This window comes from Hemitrygon akajei, chromosome 29, assembly GCF_048418815.1.
Source record: "Hemitrygon akajei chromosome 29, sHemAka1.3, whole genome shotgun sequence".
Classification (NCBI taxonomy): Eukaryota; Metazoa; Chordata; class Chondrichthyes; order Myliobatiformes; family Dasyatidae; genus Hemitrygon; species Hemitrygon akajei.
Genome location: NC_133152.1, coordinates 8,595,689 through 8,616,059, shown reverse-complemented (window position 1 = coordinate 8,616,059; position 20,371 = coordinate 8,595,689). Strand labels below are relative to the sequence as shown.

The window sequence follows — 20,371 nt, the reverse complement described above, 5'->3', positions numbered from 1 at the left end:
ACCTGCCAATCATCTCTCTAGTGCTCCTCCTCTTTCCCTTTCTTCAAAGGCCCACAGTCCTCACCTATCAGATTCCTCCATCTTTAGCTTGTATTCCTTCCCCTCCTCCCACTTTCTTATCCTGGCTTCTGCCCCTTTCCTTCCTAGTCTTCATGAATGGTCTCATCCCAAAACGGAGTCGAGGTTTGCAGAATCAAGTTGTTCCTCTCCATAGATACTGCCTGACATGCTGAGTTCCTCCAGCAGTATGTGTGCGTTCCTCTAGAAATCTCTTACCTTTAATCTATCTAATTTATCCATACTAATAGCCTGCTATGCCTTGGATATTCAATTGCCTGTCTATATGATCTTTAAATGCTGTGAAAGTGCCTCCCTCCACCACCTGCAGGTTCCAATTATCCTGTGAATGAAAAAGAAATGTTACTCAGATCCCCTCTAAGCCTCTCAGTACTCTTTTAAGTCCATTAGACATCATCAACTGCCCTGCTATCTTCAATGTATTTAGTTACTTCTTTTAAAAAAAAACTCAATTTAATTAATGAGATAGAATCTCCCAGCAAAAAAGGCCATGCTGACTGTGACAAATTCCATCAAGTCTATATACAGATTGATCCTGGCCCTCAGAACTTTCTCCAATTATTCCCTAACTGACCTACAACTAACATAAAACCATAAGACATAGGAACCGAATTAGGCCATTTGGCCCATCGAGTCTGTTCCTGTATTTCATTTCCTCTCAGCCCAATCTCCTGCCTTCCCCTCCGTTACCCTTCGTGCTCTGACCAATCAAGAATCTGTCAACCTTTGCCTTAAATATACATAGAGACATGGCCTCTACAATGCCTGAGGCAATGAATTCCACAGATTTACCACTCTCTGGCTAAAGATACCCCTCTACATCTCCAATCCAAAAGGACCCCCCTCTGTTCTGAGGCTGTGTCCTCTGGTCTTAGACTCTCCCACTAAATGAAAATTCCTCTCCATATCCACTCTAGCAAGACCTTTCACCATTTGATAGGTTTCAATTAGGTCACCCCACATTCTACTGAATTCCAGTGAATACAGGCCCAGAGCCGTCAAACACTCTTTATATGACAAGCTGTTTATTCCTGGAATCATTTTCGTGAACTCATTTGAACCCTCTCCAGTTTCAGCACATCCTTTCTAAGATAAGGGGCCCAAAACTGCTCACAATACTCCAAGTGAGGCCTCACCAGTGTTTTATAAAGTCTCAACATTACATCCTTGCTTTTATATTCTAATCCTCTTGAAATGAATGCTATGATTGCATTGGCCTTCCTCACCACAGACTCAACCTGCAAATTCACCTTTAGGGAATCCTGCACAAGGACTCCCAAGTCCCTTTGTGCTTTAGATTTTTGTATTTTCTCTCCATTTGGAAAATAGTCAACCCTTTCACTTCTTCTACCAAAGTGCATGACCATACATTTCACAACACTCTATTCCATCTGCCACTTCTTTGCCCATTCTCTTAATCTGTTTAAGTCCTTCTGTAGCCTCTGTACTTCTTCAAAACTACCTGCCCCTCCACCAATTTTCGGACTGTCTACAAACTTTGCAACAAAGTAATCAATTCCATCATCCAAATCATTGACATATAACATAAAAATAATTAGTCCCAACACAGGTCCCTGTGGAACACTGCAAGCCACCAGCAGCCAACCTCTCTTTGCATCTTGCCAGTCAGCCATTGCTTTATCCATGCTAGAATCTTTCCTGTAACACATGGGCTCGTAGCTTGTAAGCAGCCTCATATGTGGCATCTTGTCAAAGGTCTTCTGAAAATACAAGTACACAACATCAACCAATTCTATCCTGCTTGTTACTTCTTCTAAGAATTCCAATAAATTTGTCAGGCAAGATTTTCTCTTCAGATAACCATGCTGACTACAGCCTATTTTATCATGTGCGTCCAAGTACCGCAAAACCAAATCCTTAACAATCAACTCTAACATCTTCCTAACCACTGAGATCAGGCTAACTGGCTTATGTTCCTTTCTTCAGTCTCTATTCCTTCTTGAAGTGTGAAGTGACATTTGCAATTTGTCAATCTTCCAGAACCATGCCTGAAACAATTGATTCTTTACTAATGCCTCCACAATCTCTTCACTCGCCTCTTTCAGAAACCTGTGGTGTATACCATTTGGTCCAGGTGACTTATCTACCTTCAGATCATTCGGTTTCCCAAGAACCTTCTGCCTGTTAATGGTAACTTCACACACTTTATGACCCCTGACACCTAGAACTTCCACCATATTGCTCGTGTCTTCAGTGAAGACTGATGCAAAATACCTCATCAGTTTGTCTGCCATTTCATTGTTCCCCTATTACTATCTCTCCAGCATCATTTTCCCGTGGTCCAATATCCACTCTCAACTCTCTTTTACACTTTATGTAACTGAAGAAACTTCTGGTATCCTTTTTAATATTTCTGGCTAGCTTCTTTTTGTATTTCATCTTTATCTTCTTAATGACTTTTGTAGTTGTTTTCTGTTGGTATTTAAAAGCTTCCTAATCCTTTAACTTCCCACTAATTTTTGCTCTATTATATGCCCGCTCTTTGGCTTTTATGTTGGCTTTGATTTCTCTTGTTAGCCATGCTTGTGTCATCTTGCCTTTAGAATAGTTTTTCCTCCTTAGGATGTATATATCTGTTCTTTCCGAATTGCTTCCACAAATTCCAACCATTGATGATCTGCCATCATCCCTATCAGTGTTATTTTCCAATCAATTCTGATAATTCCCTTTACTCCACTGTAATCCTCATACATTTGACTTCTCCTGTCAGCTACTCTTGTCTTGTTACCTGGCTTATTCCTGGTGCATACCATGTTTGAGATCTTCCAGTCATCTGGCACCTCACACCTGTGAACAGCAGAGTTCTAAATATAGACGTACAAAAAAGCTGGATGAACTCAGCAGGTCGGGCAGCATCCGTTGAAAGAAGCAGTCAACGTTTCGAGTCGAGACCCTTCGTCAGTTCTAAATATCTCCATCCGGGTTCCAAAATCTCTTCACTTACTTCCCATAACTGCCTTGGAGACATTTTAGCAGGCCCTAGCGAGTTATTCACCCTTATGCCTAATATCTAGTATCTCCTCTGTTTTCATCTTAACATGCTGTGAAATTTCAGCATCCGAATTGAAATCTACCCTAGACCCACCCTGGCATTCTCTTTTCTCCCCACTCCCATGAGGCAGAAGATACCAAAGCCTGAAAGTACGTACCACCAGGCTCTAGGACTTCTTCTATCCCACTGCTAGCATCTTAAACAACCTCACGTACAATAAGATGGAGTCTTGGACTCACAATCTCCTTGTAATGATCTTGCACTTTACCATTTACCTAAACTGCACTCTTTTGGTAGCTTTTCCCTATTCTAGCTCAATGCACAGAGTAATGATTTGATCTGTAGGTACAGTATGCAAGACAAGCTTTTCACTGCATCTTGGTACATGTGACAATAATCAAACAGTACCAAAATTATACCATCTTTCTCCTTGAAAAGAGTTCACTTAAGACCTTGTCTGCATCCTCAGGCTCCGCGTTGATTGCCTTAATTACCACATTCTTTCCCTAATACCCTTCTGCTCTTATTATACTTATAGGTTTTCCTTAATTTTATCTGCTAGTAATATTTTGTACCCCCTCTTTGTCCTAGTACTACGCACATTTTCCACACCACTGAAGGGCCTCCCTAATTCCCAATACTCTATACCTTTCGCAAATTCCTCTGGTGAGGTGATACTCCTTCTGCAAGTATGTTGGGGTCATCTATCGTATCTGTGCTCTCAGTCCACCCTTCTCTACAGCGGTGAGACACAAAGTCTATTGAGGTACAGCTTTGTCGAGCACCTATGCTCATTCCTCCACATATACAGAATCCCACAGCTGCTACCCATTTCATTTCATCTTCCCTTTCTGACATGTCTGTCCACGGCCTCCTCAACTGCCACCATGAAGCCAAACTCAGGTTGAAGAAACATATTCTGTCTGGGTAGCCTCCAACCTGATGGAATGAACATTAATTTCTCAACTGCCGGCCATTTCTCCCCCCTCCATCCTGCTCTCTTTCTATTCCCCTTCCTAGTTACCTTCTCATCCCTTCTTTTCTCCTCACCTGCCTCCTCCTTCCCATTCTTACATAGTGCACTGTCTTCACCCATCACTTTCCTCCTTCTTTAGACCTACACTTCTTCCACCTATCATCTCCAAGATTCTTAGTTCATCTACTCTCCCACACCCACCTATCTTCCTGCTCATTTGGTTTTACTTATCAACTTCCAGCTTGTATTCCTTCCCCTCTCTCCACCTTCTTAGTCTGGCTTCTGCCCCCTTCCTTTCTAGTCTCGATGAAGGGCCTCTGCCCAAAGCATTGACATTTTATTCCCCTCTATAGATGCTGCATGACTTCCTGAGTTCCTCCAGCATTTTGTGTGTTTATGATATGCTTCCCTTTGTTTCTTTATCAAACCATTGATATCTCTTAATATCCAGGGTCCCCTGGTCTTGCATGTTTACTCTTCAGCTTTACAGGAACATGTTAGCCTTAAACTCATTATTGCATTTGCAGAACTGAAATTAAGTTGGAAGGATATCTCCGTTGTTTATCAGGCCACGTCAAAGTCAAATACAGAGGCAATGTTATCAAAATATAAAAATATCTTCCAAAATACATACATATAATCACCAAACTCAAGGCAGTTATTTAGATTGGTGTTGAACCAATTTGCATAAAACTTAATTTGTTGTATGCTTGTGCTCAGAAGTAACTCCCAGTAAGTCAATGTTAAGGGTTGTTGCTCTTCAGAGTCCAAACCTCATCAATGATCTTACAGCCAATTCTGAGTAAACCTTTGCAGGTTAATTGTCCATGGAATTTGATCAATTCCTATAAGAATATAAGAGAATAGTTGGCTCGTGGCCTAGTGGGCAAGGCATCAGACTAGTAACCTGAAGGTCACTGGTTCGAGCCTCAGCTGAGGCAGCGTGTTTGTGTCCTTGAGCAAGGCACTTAACAACACATTGCTCTGCGACGTCACCGATGCCAAGCTGCTTGGGTCCTAGTGCCCTTCCCTTGGACAACATCGGTGGCGTGGAGAGGGGAAGGCCTGCAGCTTGGGCAACTGCCGGTCTCCCATACAACCCTGCCCAGGCCTGCACCCTGGAAACTCCAGGCGCAGATCCATGGTCTCTCAAGACTGACGGATGCCACCACCAAAAATAAGAGAATAGGAGCAGGAGTAGGCCACTCCACCCCTCAAGTCAATTTCCTCCAGCTCGCATTTTCTCATCTGTTCCAATCCTCAATCCTCAAATCCTTCACAATTTTTTTTAACTCTACTTTAAATATTACTAGAATTCACAGCTCCCTGGGGTAGGGATTTTCAGAGATTCAGTACCATCTACAAGATGAGATTTCAGCACACCTCAATTTGAAACAACTGTCTCTTTATCTTGAAACTATGTCCTCTTGATCAAAACCCTCCTACTGGTAAAAAGATCGCAACTTGTACCCTGTTTTGTCACTTTAAGATCTTATATGCTTCAGTAAAATCACACTCCCGTCTAAACTTCAGAGAATACAGACCTGTTTCATAGCTCTTAAAAGGACAACCCTCACATCCCAAGAATTAGCCTGGTGAATCTCCTATGGACTGCCTCCAATGCTACTGCATTCCTTCTTGGGTAAAGGAGCGAAAACTTCCTACTACTCCAGGTGTGGCCACACCAACACCCTGTATAGTAATACTTTATAATACTGTAGAACATGGATCAGCAGCTGGACATGGAATGGCATGTCAGTAACTTGTGGGGTTAAATGGGATCTGGTAGGCTTGAGTTATAAGGATAAACTTGATAGGCTGGGGCTGCTTTCCCTAGAGTGAATGAGGCTTATAGGTTACTTTGTAGAGGTGTTTAAAGTATGGGAAGTACAGATAAGATGAATGGCCACAGTATTTTTTGCGAGTCTAAAACTAGGCTTGAGGTTTAATGGGAGAAGGGAATGATTTAAAGAGGGCCTGATCGGCAGGTTCCAGGAAGTGGTAAGTAGGTGCCAGAGGCAGGTATAATTGCAACTTTTAAAAGACGTTTTAAATGTTGCAGTTATACCATCATAGCCTGGTGTGGGAGCACCAATGCCCTTGAATGGAAAATCTTGCAAAAATTAGTGAATATGGCCCAGTCCATCATGAGTGAAGTCCTCCCAACTATCGAGCACATCTACATGAAATGCTGTCTCAGGAAAGCAGCATCCATCATCAGGGGGCATGCTTTCTTCTCACTGCTGCTATCAGGAAGGTACGAGAACCTCAGGACTCGCACCGCCAGGTTCTGGAATAGGTACTATCCCTCATCCATCAGGTTCACTCAACTTCACTTGTCCCATCATTGAAATGTTCCCACAACAAATGGATTCACTTTCTTTATCTCGTGTTCTTGATATTTATTGATTATTTATTTATATTATTGTTTCTTTTTTTTTGCATTTGCACAGTTTGTTGCCTCCTGCACTCTGGTTGAATGCCCTAGTTGAGTCGTCATTAATTGATTCTGATATAGCTATTATTCTATAGATTTGTTGAGTATGACTGCAAGAAAATGAATCTCAGGGTTGTATGTGGTGACATACATATACTTTCGTAATAAAATTTACTTTGAACATTTAACTGTGAAAGTTTGAACAAGTTCATGGATAAGAAAGGTTTGAAGGAAACCAGCCAAATGCAGGTAAATGGGACTAGTTCAGGAATGCTCCTTGGCCAACATGAACAAGTTGAACCAATGGGCCTGTTTCCTTGCTATACGAGAGGTGATTGATAAGTTCGTGGCCTAAGGTAGACCGAGTCAATTTTAGAAAACCTAGCACATTGATTTTTCCTACATTTACACATTTGGTCCAGTGGTCGTGGAGCATTTGGATTCCTTCTTTGTAGAAGTGGTCCACAGCATGGTGTGATTGATAAGTTTCTTGGCCTAAGGTAGAACTTCAAACTTTCTGCATTTTCACTCAAAGAGTTGAACTGTATGTGCATGTAATGAGAGCTGTATAACTCATCCCCTTCTACCTTAGGCCACGCACTTATCAATCACCCCTGCTGTGGACCACCTGGAGGTCCAAGACACTCTTGTTACATGCGTGTGCAGTTCAACTCTGAGTGATAATACAGAAAGTTTGAAGTTAATAACTCATCTCCTTCTACCTTAGGCCACGAACTTATCAATCACCCCTGCTGTGGACCACTTCTACAAAGAAGGAATCCAAATGCTCCACGACCGCTAGGCTAAGTGTGTACAAGTAGGAGGGGACTATGTTGAAAAATAAATGTGCTAGGTTTTCTAAAATTGACTCCTTCTACCTTAGGCCACAAACTTATCAATCACCCCTTGTACAATTCTACAGCTTTATGACAAGAATTTCTGGCAGGAATAATACGTGCCAAAGGTTCTTTCTTTTCAGATCTTTTTATTATTTTTATTATTCAAAGATAACACAGGTACATCGAAGTAACAACACTTACAATGCCTCAAAAAAAAATTATCTTAAGGATTGTAAAGTCTGACCAACATGTTATTGCGTTTGTTACATTGATAGCTAGGAGGGCCATCTTGTTGAAATGGAAGGCTATATCAGCTCCTACTTTGTCACAATGGTTCTCTCAAGTGATGCTGTGTCTTAGCTTGGAGAAAATTAGAAGTCGAACCTTTGAACCTTTCTTTGATTTTGAAAAGAGATGGGGCTCATTTGCTCGTTATTATCATCTCAGTTAACTGATAGATTTCCTCCACGATCTACATGCCAGAGATTCACTGATGGAACATTATTGCACATTGAAATAATGGATGACCTCACTATTCCAGCCACAGGAATGATAGGACATCAGATGGATGGTTGGAGGAGATAAGGAGGATAATGGGATAAAATGATTGGAGATTCAGTAGGAGTGAGCTGAGAAGTATCGATGAGGTTGGCTGGAATGGTTTACAAATGAGGATGTTGAAATAGATGCAGGAAGTTAAGGGAAGCAAATTAAGGTTTCCAAAATTAGGACATGTAAATGGTCTTAGAATGTTTGTAAAAATTGTGCAGAAGAACTCCTTTCCGTGAATAACCGATCAGTGAAGTAAATTATCGCTGTACACATTTGCTGACTTTGTGCATTTATTTCTCCTCCTAATGAAGACTTACCTAACAGTTGCTTATAATTCAGGTTGTTACTGCAAACCTGGAGCCAGGGAAAACAAAAATTATAGACATCATCATCCTAAATAACATTACTTGCTTGTCTCACTCGCTATTTCCGCTGTGCTTCAAAACACATTATCTTCCCAGAATCTTAGCAAAAAGAGAGCAAGCTGTCAAGTGGAAAGTAAGGAATACCAGAAGAGTGGAAGGCTGTCATGTACAAGAATAAATAAGCCACCTGCCACTGGTTGATTAAGACATGTGAGAAACAAAAGTTCTTTCCAAACTTGCCATCTCAGATTCTGCTTGCACTTGCAGACACAGGATCCTGTTCCTGTAAACCAGTCTCAATCTGAGTTCCCAGGCAGCAGAACATGCCTGCAGCTCCACATCGGCTGGCAAATCATTCCACCAGTTTTCCATATTTAAAAGCTGTATGCAAACCAGGCGTTTGTAACTTGTTTTCCTAAATGGTCTTGCTCAACAGCACTGTCAGAAGGTAAAATGGTATAGCACAGTAGTGGACCTTCATCCCTCAATGTTGTACTGAGCTTTTAAGCTACTCAAAAATCAATCTAACCTTTCCTTCCTACACAGTCCATCATCTTCCATTTTTCTTTCATCCATGTGCCTATCCAAGAGACTCTTAAATGCATCACCATGCCCGGCAGTGCATCCAGGCACTTGTATAATAAAACCTACCTTTGACATCATCCCTAAATGTTCATCCACTCACCTTATATGGATTTTCTCTGATATTAACTGTCACCCTGGGGAAAAGGTACCTGCTGTCCACTCTGTCTATGCCTTTTATAATCTGATACACCTCTATCCTAGTCACCTCTCGTCCCCCTTCACTCCAAAGAAAAAACCCTAACTTGCTCAACCTTTCTTGATAAGACATGATGTCTAATTTGGGCAGCATTCAGGGAAATCTCCTCTACGGCTTTGTTAAAACTTCCACATCCTTAATAATAAAATATAAAATAGAGAATGACAAATAAAACATTTTGTATCTCTTCAGTTGTAAGTAACTGGATTGAATTTTGTCATTTTCCTGAATGTGTGATGTTTTATTTTGATGGGGGGCTGCCTGTGGTATAGATGGATTGGCAGAGTTTGGCTCAATGTGACCTGATTTTGGAAAAGATTTGTGTGACAACTGGGAATTTCTAAGGTCCATTGGGTTTACCCTTTCTCTTGTAGTCAGCTGATCTTGATATCAGATGGAGCCTCCTGAGTTAAGAGATGATAGATTCAGGGAATTCCTGAGATTTAAGCACATAATCAATATTGACATTTCAGTGCAGTTTTATTTTCAGAAGTGCTGTTTCAGCAACTAGTCATTACCTAAGGGTCCTTGAAGTTGAACAAAACTGGCTGCTGGGCAGTCTTAATCAACCAATCAATGCTTCAAAAAATGTTTGGTTACCTGGTTAGTTAGCTTGTCTCACAAACACAAGAAAATCTGCAGATGCTGGAGATCCAAGCAGCACACACAAAATGCTGGAGGAACTCAGCAGGCCAGACAGAATAATGCCATAAGACATGGGAGCAGAATTAGGCCATTCAGCCCATCAAGTCTGCTCTGCCATTCCATTATGGCTGATCCCAGATCCCACTCAACCCCATACACCTGCCTTCTCACCACATCCTTTGATACCCTGACCGATCAGGAAACTGTCAACTTCCACCTTAAATATACCCACGGACTTGGCCTCTACCAGCAGTCTGTGGCACAACATTCCACAGATTTACTACTCTCTAGCTAAAGCAATTCCTTCTTACCTCTGTTCTAAAAGATCACCCCTCAATTTTGAGGCTGTGCCCTCTAGTTCTGGATAACCTCACCATAGAAAACATCCTCTCCACATCCATCTTTCAATATTCGGTAGGTTTCAATGAGATCCCCCCACATTCTTCTAAATTCCAGTGAGTACAGGCCCAAAGCTGCCAAATGCTTCTCATATGTTAATCCCTTCATTCCCAGAATCATCCTCATGAACCTCTGGACTCTCTCCAATGACAACACATCCATTCCGAAATATGGGGCCCAGAACTGTTGACAGTACTCCAAGTGCGGCCTGACCAGTGTCTTATAAAGACTCAGCATTATCTCCTTGCTTTTACATTCTATTCCCCTTGAAATGAATGCCATCTTTGCCATCATTGGCCTTCTTTACCACAGACTCAACCTGTAAATTAACCTTCTGGAAGTCTTGCACAAGGACTCCGAAGTCCCTCTACACCTCTAATGTTTGACCCTTCTCCCCATTTAGATAATAGGCCACACTATTGTTCCTTTTACCAAGATCATACATTTCCCAACACTGTATTCCATCTGCCACTTTTTGCCGATTCTTCCAATTTGTCTGAGTTCTGCTGCAATTGCATTGCTTCCTCAGTTCCACCTACCCCTCCATCTATCTTCAAATCATCTGCAAACTTTGCCACAACTCCATCAGTTTCATTATCTAAATTACTGACAAACAATATGAAAAGCAGTAGTTCCAATACTGACCTCTAAGGAACAACACTAATCACCAGCAGCCAACCAGAAAAAGCCCTTTTTATTCCCACTCACTGCTTCCTGTCTGTCAGCCATTCTACTAACCACACCATTATTGTTCCTGTAACACCATAGGATTTTATCTTGTTGAGTAGCCTCATGTGAGGCACCTTATCAAATGCCTTCTGAAAATCCAAGTAAATGGCATCCACAGCCTCTCCTTTTTCCACCCTGCTTGTCACTTCCTTGAAGAATTCCAACAGATTTGTCAAGCAAGATTCCCCTTCAGAAAAACAATGCTGACTTTGATTTATTTTATCTTTAGTCTCCAAGTACCCCAAAAGCTCGTCCTTGGTAATGGACTCCAACACTTTTCCAACCACTGATGTTAAGCTAATGGGTCTATAATTTCCATTCTTTAGCCTTCCTCCCTTCTTAAAGAGTGGAGTGACATTTGCAATCTTCCAGTCCTCCAGGACCACGCCAGATTCAATTCTTGAAAGATCATGACCAATGCATCAGTTATCTCTTCAGCAACCTCTCTCAGGATTCTGGGGTGTATTTCATCTGGTCCAGCTGATTTATCCACCTTAAAACCTTTGAGTTTGCTTAGCACTATTGCTTTTGTAATAGCAATGGCACTCACTCTTGCTCCCTGACACACACACAGTCCTCTGGCACACTGCTAGTGTCTTCCACAGTGAAGACAGATGCAAAGTACTCATCTGCCATTTCTTTGTCCACGCATTACTTCCTCACCAGCATCATTTTCCAGTGGTTCAATATCAACTGCCACCTCCATTTTGCTCTTTATATAACTGCAAAAACGTTTGGTATCCTGCTTTGTATTATTGGCTCATTTGCTCTCACATTTCATATTTTCCCTTCTTGGAGCTTTTTTAATTGCCTTATGTTGAATTTTAAAATCTTCCCAATCATCCAACTTCCCATTCACTTTTGCTACCTTATATACTCTTTCCTTGGCTTTTATGCCATCATTAACTCCCTTTGTTAGCCATGGTTGCCTACCCTTTTCATTTGAGAACTTCTTCCTCTGTGGGGCATAGTTATCCTGCACCCTGTGAACTATGCCCAGAGACTTCAGCCATCTCTAATCTGCCATTATCCCCGCCAGTATCCTTCTCCAATTCACCTGGGCAAGCTTCTCTCTCATGCCTCTGTAATTCCCCTTATACTATTGTGATACTGATGCATGTGAGTTATGCTTCTCCCTCTCAAATTGCAGCATGAATTCAATCATATTATGATTACAACCTCCAGAGAGTTCCTTTATGTTAAGCTCCCTAATAAGATCTGGGTTATTACACAAAACCCAGTCTAAGATAGCCTTTCCCCTCGTAGGCACAAGCACAAGCTGCTTTAAAAAGCCACCTCATGGCATCAACAAATTCCCTCTCTTGTGATCCGACACCAACCTGATTTTCCCTATCCCCTTGCATAATGAAGTCCTCCATTACAATTGTATTATTATCCTTATTAATTGCCTTTTCCAGCTGCCTTTGCAATCTCAACCCCACATCGTGGCTACTATTTAGAGGCCTATATATGAATCCCATAATGTCTTTTTTACCCTTGCAGTTTCTTAACTTCTTCCACAAAGATTCAACATTCTCTGACCCTATTTCTCCTCTTTCTAAAGATGAAATTACATCTCTTACCAGTAGAGCCATACCATCGTCTATGCCTTCCTGCCTGTCCTTTTATGTTAAGCTCCTAACTATAGCCTTCTTTCTGCCCACAACATCATGTCGACCAATCTCTAATTGTGCCATGAGTTTGTCCACCTTATTCCAAATGCTATGCCCATTTAAATACTGCACCTTCAGTCCTGCATTCTTCACCCCTTTGAATTTTGCCTCTGTACAATTTAACTCTTTGCTCTGTCTGCATTTGTACCCAATCATTGGCTTGCCCTTCCTTCCATTCATGTTACACCCATCACCCAGCATCTATGGAAAAGACTTAACAGTCAAGGTTTCGGGCTGAGACTGTTCATCAGGACTATTTATCTTGTCTATTCAAATGATATTGTTGTGCACAAACAGGGTACTTGTTTACAAACAATGCATCAGTGTCTATACCATATTCCTTTCCCATATTCTTTGTCCTTGGTGAAGTGTGGGGGGTCACATATTCTGTACAATAATGTGCTTATCTGTTATATTTCACTAGGTGTTATATGCTTGATGGTTGCTATCATGTACTGGTTGGGCTGGGAAATGGGAGCAGTGGAAGCCATCTCATTATCAATCCTGGTGGGATCTTCTGTGGATTATTGTGTCCATCTCGTTGAGGGTTACCTGCTGGCTGGGGAAACCCTTCCGACAGCCGAGACTGATGTAAGTGGAACCAGCTAAATGTTTTGAATTTTCTTTTGATTTGTAGCCCATTATCTACCTTGTGGCTCCAAAAATCTGGACTATGTGAGATACCTAACATCTAGGGATGTAGTCTAACTAAGAAAACAATAAAAGTAAAGGTGGGGAGTTACAGGGTTTCCATGTAAATTACTGTGAAACAAAGTAATGAGTTAGCAGGCCAGTGGTGTAGTGGCATCAACAACAGGCGTCAAGGTGAACGGTCCCAAGTTTGAATCCAGCTGGCTCCTTGCACGCTTTCCATCTGCGCTGGATTGAGCCTCAAAGTAGTAACTCAACCACATAGAAAACAGACAGAAAGGACAAAATTGCCACCCAAGGCACAAAAAGAAACACAAAGTAATGAGAGTCTATATGAAAAATACATTTTGGAAAAACAGAGAAAACACTTAACTGCACAGATCAGTAGCTGTACATTTGAGAGGAATTTGAGGCAAATCACATACTTGACTGAATTATCACTTAACGTCATGGTAACCAATTGTGCATAGCAGCAGGGAATTGTATAAAAGCCCAAGTCTTACATGATTTATCTTCTATCAATCAGTGGTACAAATATTTGCTAAGACTAAGAGACGGCAACAAGAAGGCTGTTTACAGTGTCGTTTTTATGTGCAGTTATGGATCTGGGAGAAAAAGAGCTGAAATGGAAACCTTTCACCCAACTCCCTCTGCTGGTTGTTGCATCTGATGTGGCCTCTTTTTGTTGAAATCTGGAGCCTATGCAATGCTCACTGTTGCAAAGGAAGAGGTTCACCTCTAGTTTCTCTATAAACATTGGTTTTCTGAAGGCTTGACTTAGATATAGAAAGCAATGTTTTCAGGAACATAGATATAAAAGGGCAGATTAGATGATTCTAGAAAACACACAAAATACTGGAGGAACTCAGCGGGTCAGACAGCATCTATGGAAGGGAATAAACAGTTGATGTTCCGTGCTGAGGCCCTTCATCAGGACTGTTTATTCCCCTCCATAGATTCTGCCTGACCTGCTGATTTCCTCCAGAGTTTTGTTTGTACTAAAGGAAGAATTGTAGAAAAAATCATTACCGTGCTGGCATTCACTTCTAAATTCAGGGAGATCAGGGGAATTTAACAACAGATCTTTCTTGTTACTGTGCTTCTTCACAAGCACTGTGAGCTCTAGCATATCACTCATCTCCCTGGTCTGCAAGGATTACTTGTTGCTCAAGTCTGGCATCTGCAGAATGTCTTGTGCCTATTAGATGGTTTTAGTAAGGGCAATAGAGTGAAGTGCGTGTTTTCAGTAAGAAAAAGGTGAGGCATTTGACTGAAACCAGAGAAAATACCCAAAGAAAGGGAGCTACTCTCTGATCACACGAGCAGCAGGACAGTAGTTTCATGTACCTGTGAGAATAGGGGAAGACACTGTGGACAAGGTGAGCAAAGCAATGGCATAAGGGAACCTAAGAGAGAAATGAGACAAAGATGAGATATCAAGATTAGGAACCAAGAGATTCTGCAGATGCTGGAAATCTGAGCAACACACAATATCTGGATGAGCTCAACAAATCAGGCGGCACCTTCGGAGGGGAATTAGGAGTGGGCGTTTTGGGGGTGGTCTCAGCCCAAAAGATCAAATGTTTATTCCTCTCCATAGATGCTGCCTGACTTGTTGCAATCTTCCAACATCTTGTGTGTGTCCTGTCTATGAAGCTTAGAATTGTGAATAGGGGAAAGATAGCAGAAGACAGAAACACAAGAATGGTGGTGTCAGCCTGAATGAGAGGGAGGTCTGGAAAATTTAGAACTGGTTTACTATTGTCACGTGTACCAAAATATAGTGAATTGCTTCTGTTTGTGTACCACCCAAGCAGATCAAACCTTTCATAGTACATTAAGGTGGTTTAAAACAATGCAGAATATAGTGCAGCAGCTACAGAGAAAATGCAGCACAAGGAAACTAATAAAGTACAAGGCCCACAGCAACGTAGCTTGGGAGATCATCCTTAGCACATGGGAGGTACATTCAAGGAGATAACTGTGGTTGTATATATTCCCTTTGTCCTTTGCACATCTCCCTCTTTCAGCAAACTTAACCGTATTAAATTTCTAAATTTTCCTGGTTTTGATGAAAAATAATTGACCCAAATAATAATTCAATTTCTCTCTCCACAGATGCTGCCTGACTTGTTGAGTACTTCCAGCATTTTCTGTTTCTGTTTCAAACTTCCAACATCAGCAGTTTTTCTTGGTCAATTACTGGTTGAACATGTCCACTAACATTCCGCCTTGTTTGATTCATAGGATAAATGCAAAGCAGGGAAATGGAGAACTCTGGCGGCTGTGAGACATGTTGGTGTTGCCATCGTATCCAGTGCCATCACCACTGTCATAGCAACAGTCCCTCTCTTCTTTTGCATCATTATTCCATTTGCCAAGTTTGGGAAGATTGTTGCCCTGAATACCGGCATCTCTATCCTGTACACATTAACTGTTAACACAGCCCTGCTTAGCATTCTGGCTCCAAGTGACTTCTATCGGTCAAGAAGATCTTTTCTCAAGGCAGTTATAGGAGTAGTTATCATAGGTGGTGGAGGTTTCTGCATCTGTCTCGTACTGATTAAATTGGGAGTCAAAATCCCTCTCCTCAATGTATCAGCTCTGTAATTTATTTATACATTTTAACAGACTTCAAAAAATGCTTAAAAAAGGGAAATTTGTCACAATGCAAAAAAAAACAGAGTAATTGCTATTTTATTTTGTAAACTTTTTCCTCCCTTGGTGATAAATGATTTCAGACTCCCTGATGCTACTCCATACAACGTCTACAAGGGATGTTATGAGTACAGTTTCCCTGTTGGTTAGGCAGATTCTGAATACTTTCACCATTTTTAAGAGGACAAGTTTAAATAGTGGAATAAATGGTTTTTCTCAGTTTGTAGAGACCTCTTCGCCAATTATACTTCTTGCACATGACAGTGAAGAAATCTTCTCGTCACTGCTGAAAGTTGAAAGCTGTCAAGTTAATACAGTGTTCCATCTTCTAGCTGAGCAAAGGTTGTTCCAATTTGAATGATTTTCTTCCAGATTGTTGTCAGTCTCCATAGTCAGGCCTCAGGAATACAAACCAGGACTGTAAATTCACTTCAGTTGTACATTCTGTATCCCTGAGAAGGAAGGAGCGTTGACCATAGGTTAGAACACTACACACAGGAACTGTCGAACATGTTGCAAGACTAATTTTTGTTTCAGTCAATGTTATTCCATTTGGTGTTTTATGTTTAAGTATTACATGGATACTGCTTCAAGTTCTTGCCCTTTCTTCCCTTCTCCTATTGTCCTGTGGATGCTGCCACGCACTCTTATCACCCAAATGCTGGTCTTCACCCATGGGTGCTAAATTAGTGTTCATACAGCACAGTGCCAGCAGAGATCATACAAGTGCTCATTTTCCATTGATATCCTTAATGAGACTAGATGTCCTAGCCTACATACTGCAGGATGATACTATCAACTCTTTATATGTGTCATTGGGGAAAGCAATGACACTAATTCCTGTATGATCATGTGCTTTTCATAAGATGTTAAATGGATTCTGAGAGTAAAATAACTTGTAGCTGTCTCAGTCCTCTGGACTTCTCAAAGTGCTTCACAGTCCCCAAAAATTGTTGAAGTGCAGCTGCTATCATGGAGACAGACTACTAAGGTGGCGAATTTATGATCAGCAAGGCTCCAGCAATTAGCAGCTAATGTGTTATGATAGAGTTTATAACAGAACAACAAGGAGATCCTCTATTCTGAATGCAGAACATTTTGCAACTTTAAATATGTGATCATCAGTTTCATGTTTTGTTTGAATGGTAGCATTTCCGGCAATCTCTTTGCATATGAAAAACACTGCTACTTGAGCCAAGCCAATATCTTTATCTTCAATAATTTGGTTTCCTTGTTGCGTAGACTTTCAAGAAATGTCTGACTGATTAACGTTACAGAGCCGTACAACATAGAAACAAGCCCAATATGTCTATACCAACCAACATGCCTATCTATGATAAACCCATTTGCCCAGATTAATTCAATATACCTCTATGCCCTGCTCATTCAGGTACCTGTCCAGATGCCTCTTAGAAGTTGTTACTGTTCCTGCCAACACCAAATCCTCTGGCAGTTCAATCCAGCAACATTTTATGTGAAACTTCCTCCCTTTAACCTTGATTTTTCTCTATTGCATGCTCCTCTTTTGAAGAAAAATCCAATTTCAAATCAAATTCAATCCACACTAAAATATCTGAAAACCTTGGATGAAGCCAGAAGTGTAGGGACAAAGAGGTGACAGAAAGGCCATTTCAGAGGGAATTACCAGTACAACTAAACTTAAGTGCTTAAACTAGTTGGGAGTCGAGTGTAATAAAGATGCAGGGTTTGTATAATTAATTTATTTTTTATTACCCCTGCCCCCAGTTCACTTAAAGAAGTCTGATACTTATCACATTGACCAGATAACCAACGTTCAGATGTCGTACCATGACAAGTGTAAGGGGGTTTCAACTAACTAAGCAAAACAGAGCAAAAGGCTAGTCTGAATTCTCATTCCTCCTTATTGTCTATTAATTTTATTGTCTATTAAAAGTGAGATTTTGGTTCACTTTTCACTATGTTTTATAAATTTGCAATGAAAGGTCAAATGCTTTGAACATCAGGCCACAAGAACATTTATTCCTTTTGACTCCCATTCAGATAAGAATATTTTGAACACATTGTGTTGGTCGTGGTCACCTACGGATGAAGGATGTATTGGAAGGTGACTAGAACACCTATCCAAGCATATGTCTTGCCTTTAGCACAGAAGCTTGGTAGTCAGGTAGGGAATACAAGCAGAGAAGTTAAAAGATATTTGGTGTCTCCTTAAAATGGAAGACATGGCTCACTGCTTAGAAGGTGAAAGTGTACATAAACATTATAAAGAAAAAAATCGATTTATCGTTCCTAGTTCAGAAGAAGAGGATTATATGAATGCAGCACAAATTATCTCATTGCATCTATAAATTAACTAATTATTATTCAGAATCAATGCATTCATCTTGTTTAAGGAGCATTGTCATTCCACATGAGCTCACATGTATCTAATTAGCTGCTGTTTCAAAGGACAATTTCATGGTTACCTTAAAAACACAAGCTGACTGCATCCATTCTTCATTACGTAGTTGAATGTAAGTGAAAGCAGGTAGTCCATAAACAGCAGTACATTTTTACATCAATTACAATGGACATTTTTAACTCGAAGTTCGTGCTCTTTGCAAGTGTGAGCCAAAAACATAAAAGACCAAGTATTCTGTTGTCCAGTAATCCTGACTATGAAGCCCAGGTAAAAATTGTTTGGCTCTTAAATTCTGGTGATCTGTGTTCGCCTATTTCATTTTACAGTGCAGCACAAGCTCTTCAACCTAACTCGTCCCTGCTGACTGTGATGCCTATCTACACTAGCCCCATTTGCCTGCAGTAGGCCCTTATCCCTCTGCTCCTTTCCATTCCAAGTTCCTGTACACCCACCTATTAAACATTGTAATTGAATCTGCCTCCACCACCTCATCTGCTGGTTTATTTCAGATTAACAACCAACCTCTGAGTGAAATACTTACCCTTAAGATCTCTTTTGAATTACTTCCTCTCACCTCTGCCCTCTAGGTCTATATTACCCATGCCCTGAGAAAAAGAACAACTATCTATCTTGTCTACAACCCTCTTAACAAAACAGACACAACATAAATTATATTAAATGCAGGTACTGAACCATGTTTCAAAAAGCTAAAATTACATTAATACTTAACAAGTATATTTAATATAAATTAGATTGCTGTCAGAGAGGAATAAAGATGAATAATAATTAAAAACTTATTGACACTTTATAATGTGACATTAATATAAATTATATAACACTGAATTGTTGAAAAAGGTAAGGAACAAAATGCTTGCTGCAACCAGTTTTCAGATGCATGTTGTTAAGTTATTCAGTGATCCAACAAGAAGAAACAGACTCAGTTTTATAAACATTATAAATGTTTATAAACATTTGGGTGATCAGATTTCAGGTGCTTTTTGAGATATTCCCCCTTGTGAATATCAGGAGTGAACTGATTATGACACCAGGTTTTCTTCCCTCTGTGCCAAAATTCCTATGGTGCATGAGATCCGTGCCATGAGAACTGCTAATGTACAAGATCTACTTGTTACATGGATGCCTCTGCTCAAAGAGATTGAAGGAGTTGGCCCAAATAAGTTACCCTTTTCTAAATTTAAATTCACCCATCACATCCCTAAATTTGCATAAAACCATTTACAAAGACCTCGCTAGGCCATGTGTAATTTCTTTCCATGGCTGTGGTCAGTAAAAAGGTAGAAATATAATAACAGTTTCCCAATTTATACCTAGTGACCAAAAGAAAGTCTACCACGGTGTATTTTGATATGACTATTTTACAAACAGCTGAAGGCAATCAGCTCAAAAATACTGAACTGTCCAACACATGTACATTAATATCAACATTTAACAAAGTCTTGAAAATTGCAGAGTGACACTAATTACTGCATAGTGTTAGATTTAGTATTTTTTTCCTTATTGTGTAAATTTCTTAAGTAATTTTGTAGAAAGAAATAATCTTTGAACAATGTTCCTTGTTTTGGGAACTGTTGTTAAATTATTTGACATTCAAATTGTTGTATTTACAGCTGCTTTAACTCAAATCGAAATAAATTTCTATTCATTGTCAATGAAAACCTTTTACTGGAGTTGATACTTTGTTTCCTGCCATACCTGTTTACACTTAGAAACAACACAATCGATAATGAGGGGTTTGTGTGCAGATTTTAATTTTTGACTGGGTTTCACAAGACCTGACAGAACTAATCAATTGGTTGACAGCTGCCACAGATGGAGTTAAATCAATGCAATGAATGGTATTTCTACAGTGTGTTGAGTTACAAAAGTGCAGCTCATAGGCTCGTACCACATGGATACATGCCTTTCAGCCCATACAGTCTGCACCAACCATCGAACACGTTTATTTATTTATTAATTAAGCTACAATGTGGAACAGGCCCTTCCGACACCTTGAGCCACACCATCCAGCAATCTCTGATTTAATACTTGCCTAATCACAGGATAATTTACAATGCCCAATTAATCTACCTACCAATACATCTTTGGACTATGGGAGGAAACTAGAACACTTGGAGGAAACCCATGTGTTCACAGGGAGAACGTACAAACTCCCTACAGACAGCAACAGGAAA

The 20,371-nt window shown here is 40.4% G+C and overlaps 1 protein-coding gene across 4 annotated transcripts in view; it reads left to right on the top strand.

Moving 5' to 3' along the window:
• disp3 (dispatched RND transporter family member 3) overlaps positions 1-19,855 on the top strand; it is a 613,218-nt gene extending 593,363 nt beyond the window's left edge. For 3 of the 4 annotated variants that reach the window (XM_073031674.1, XM_073031672.1, XM_073031673.1), the window contains exons 21-22: positions 12,912-13,078; positions 15,386-19,855. In XM_073031674.1, the coding sequence (XP_072887775.1) occupies positions 12,912-13,078; positions 15,386-15,748 (530 nt within the window). In that variant the 3' untranslated portion in view covers positions 15,749-19,855. The other variant, XM_073031675.1, reaches the window with a different exon arrangement.
• The last annotated feature ends 516 nt before the right edge of the window (positions 19,856-20,371 follow it).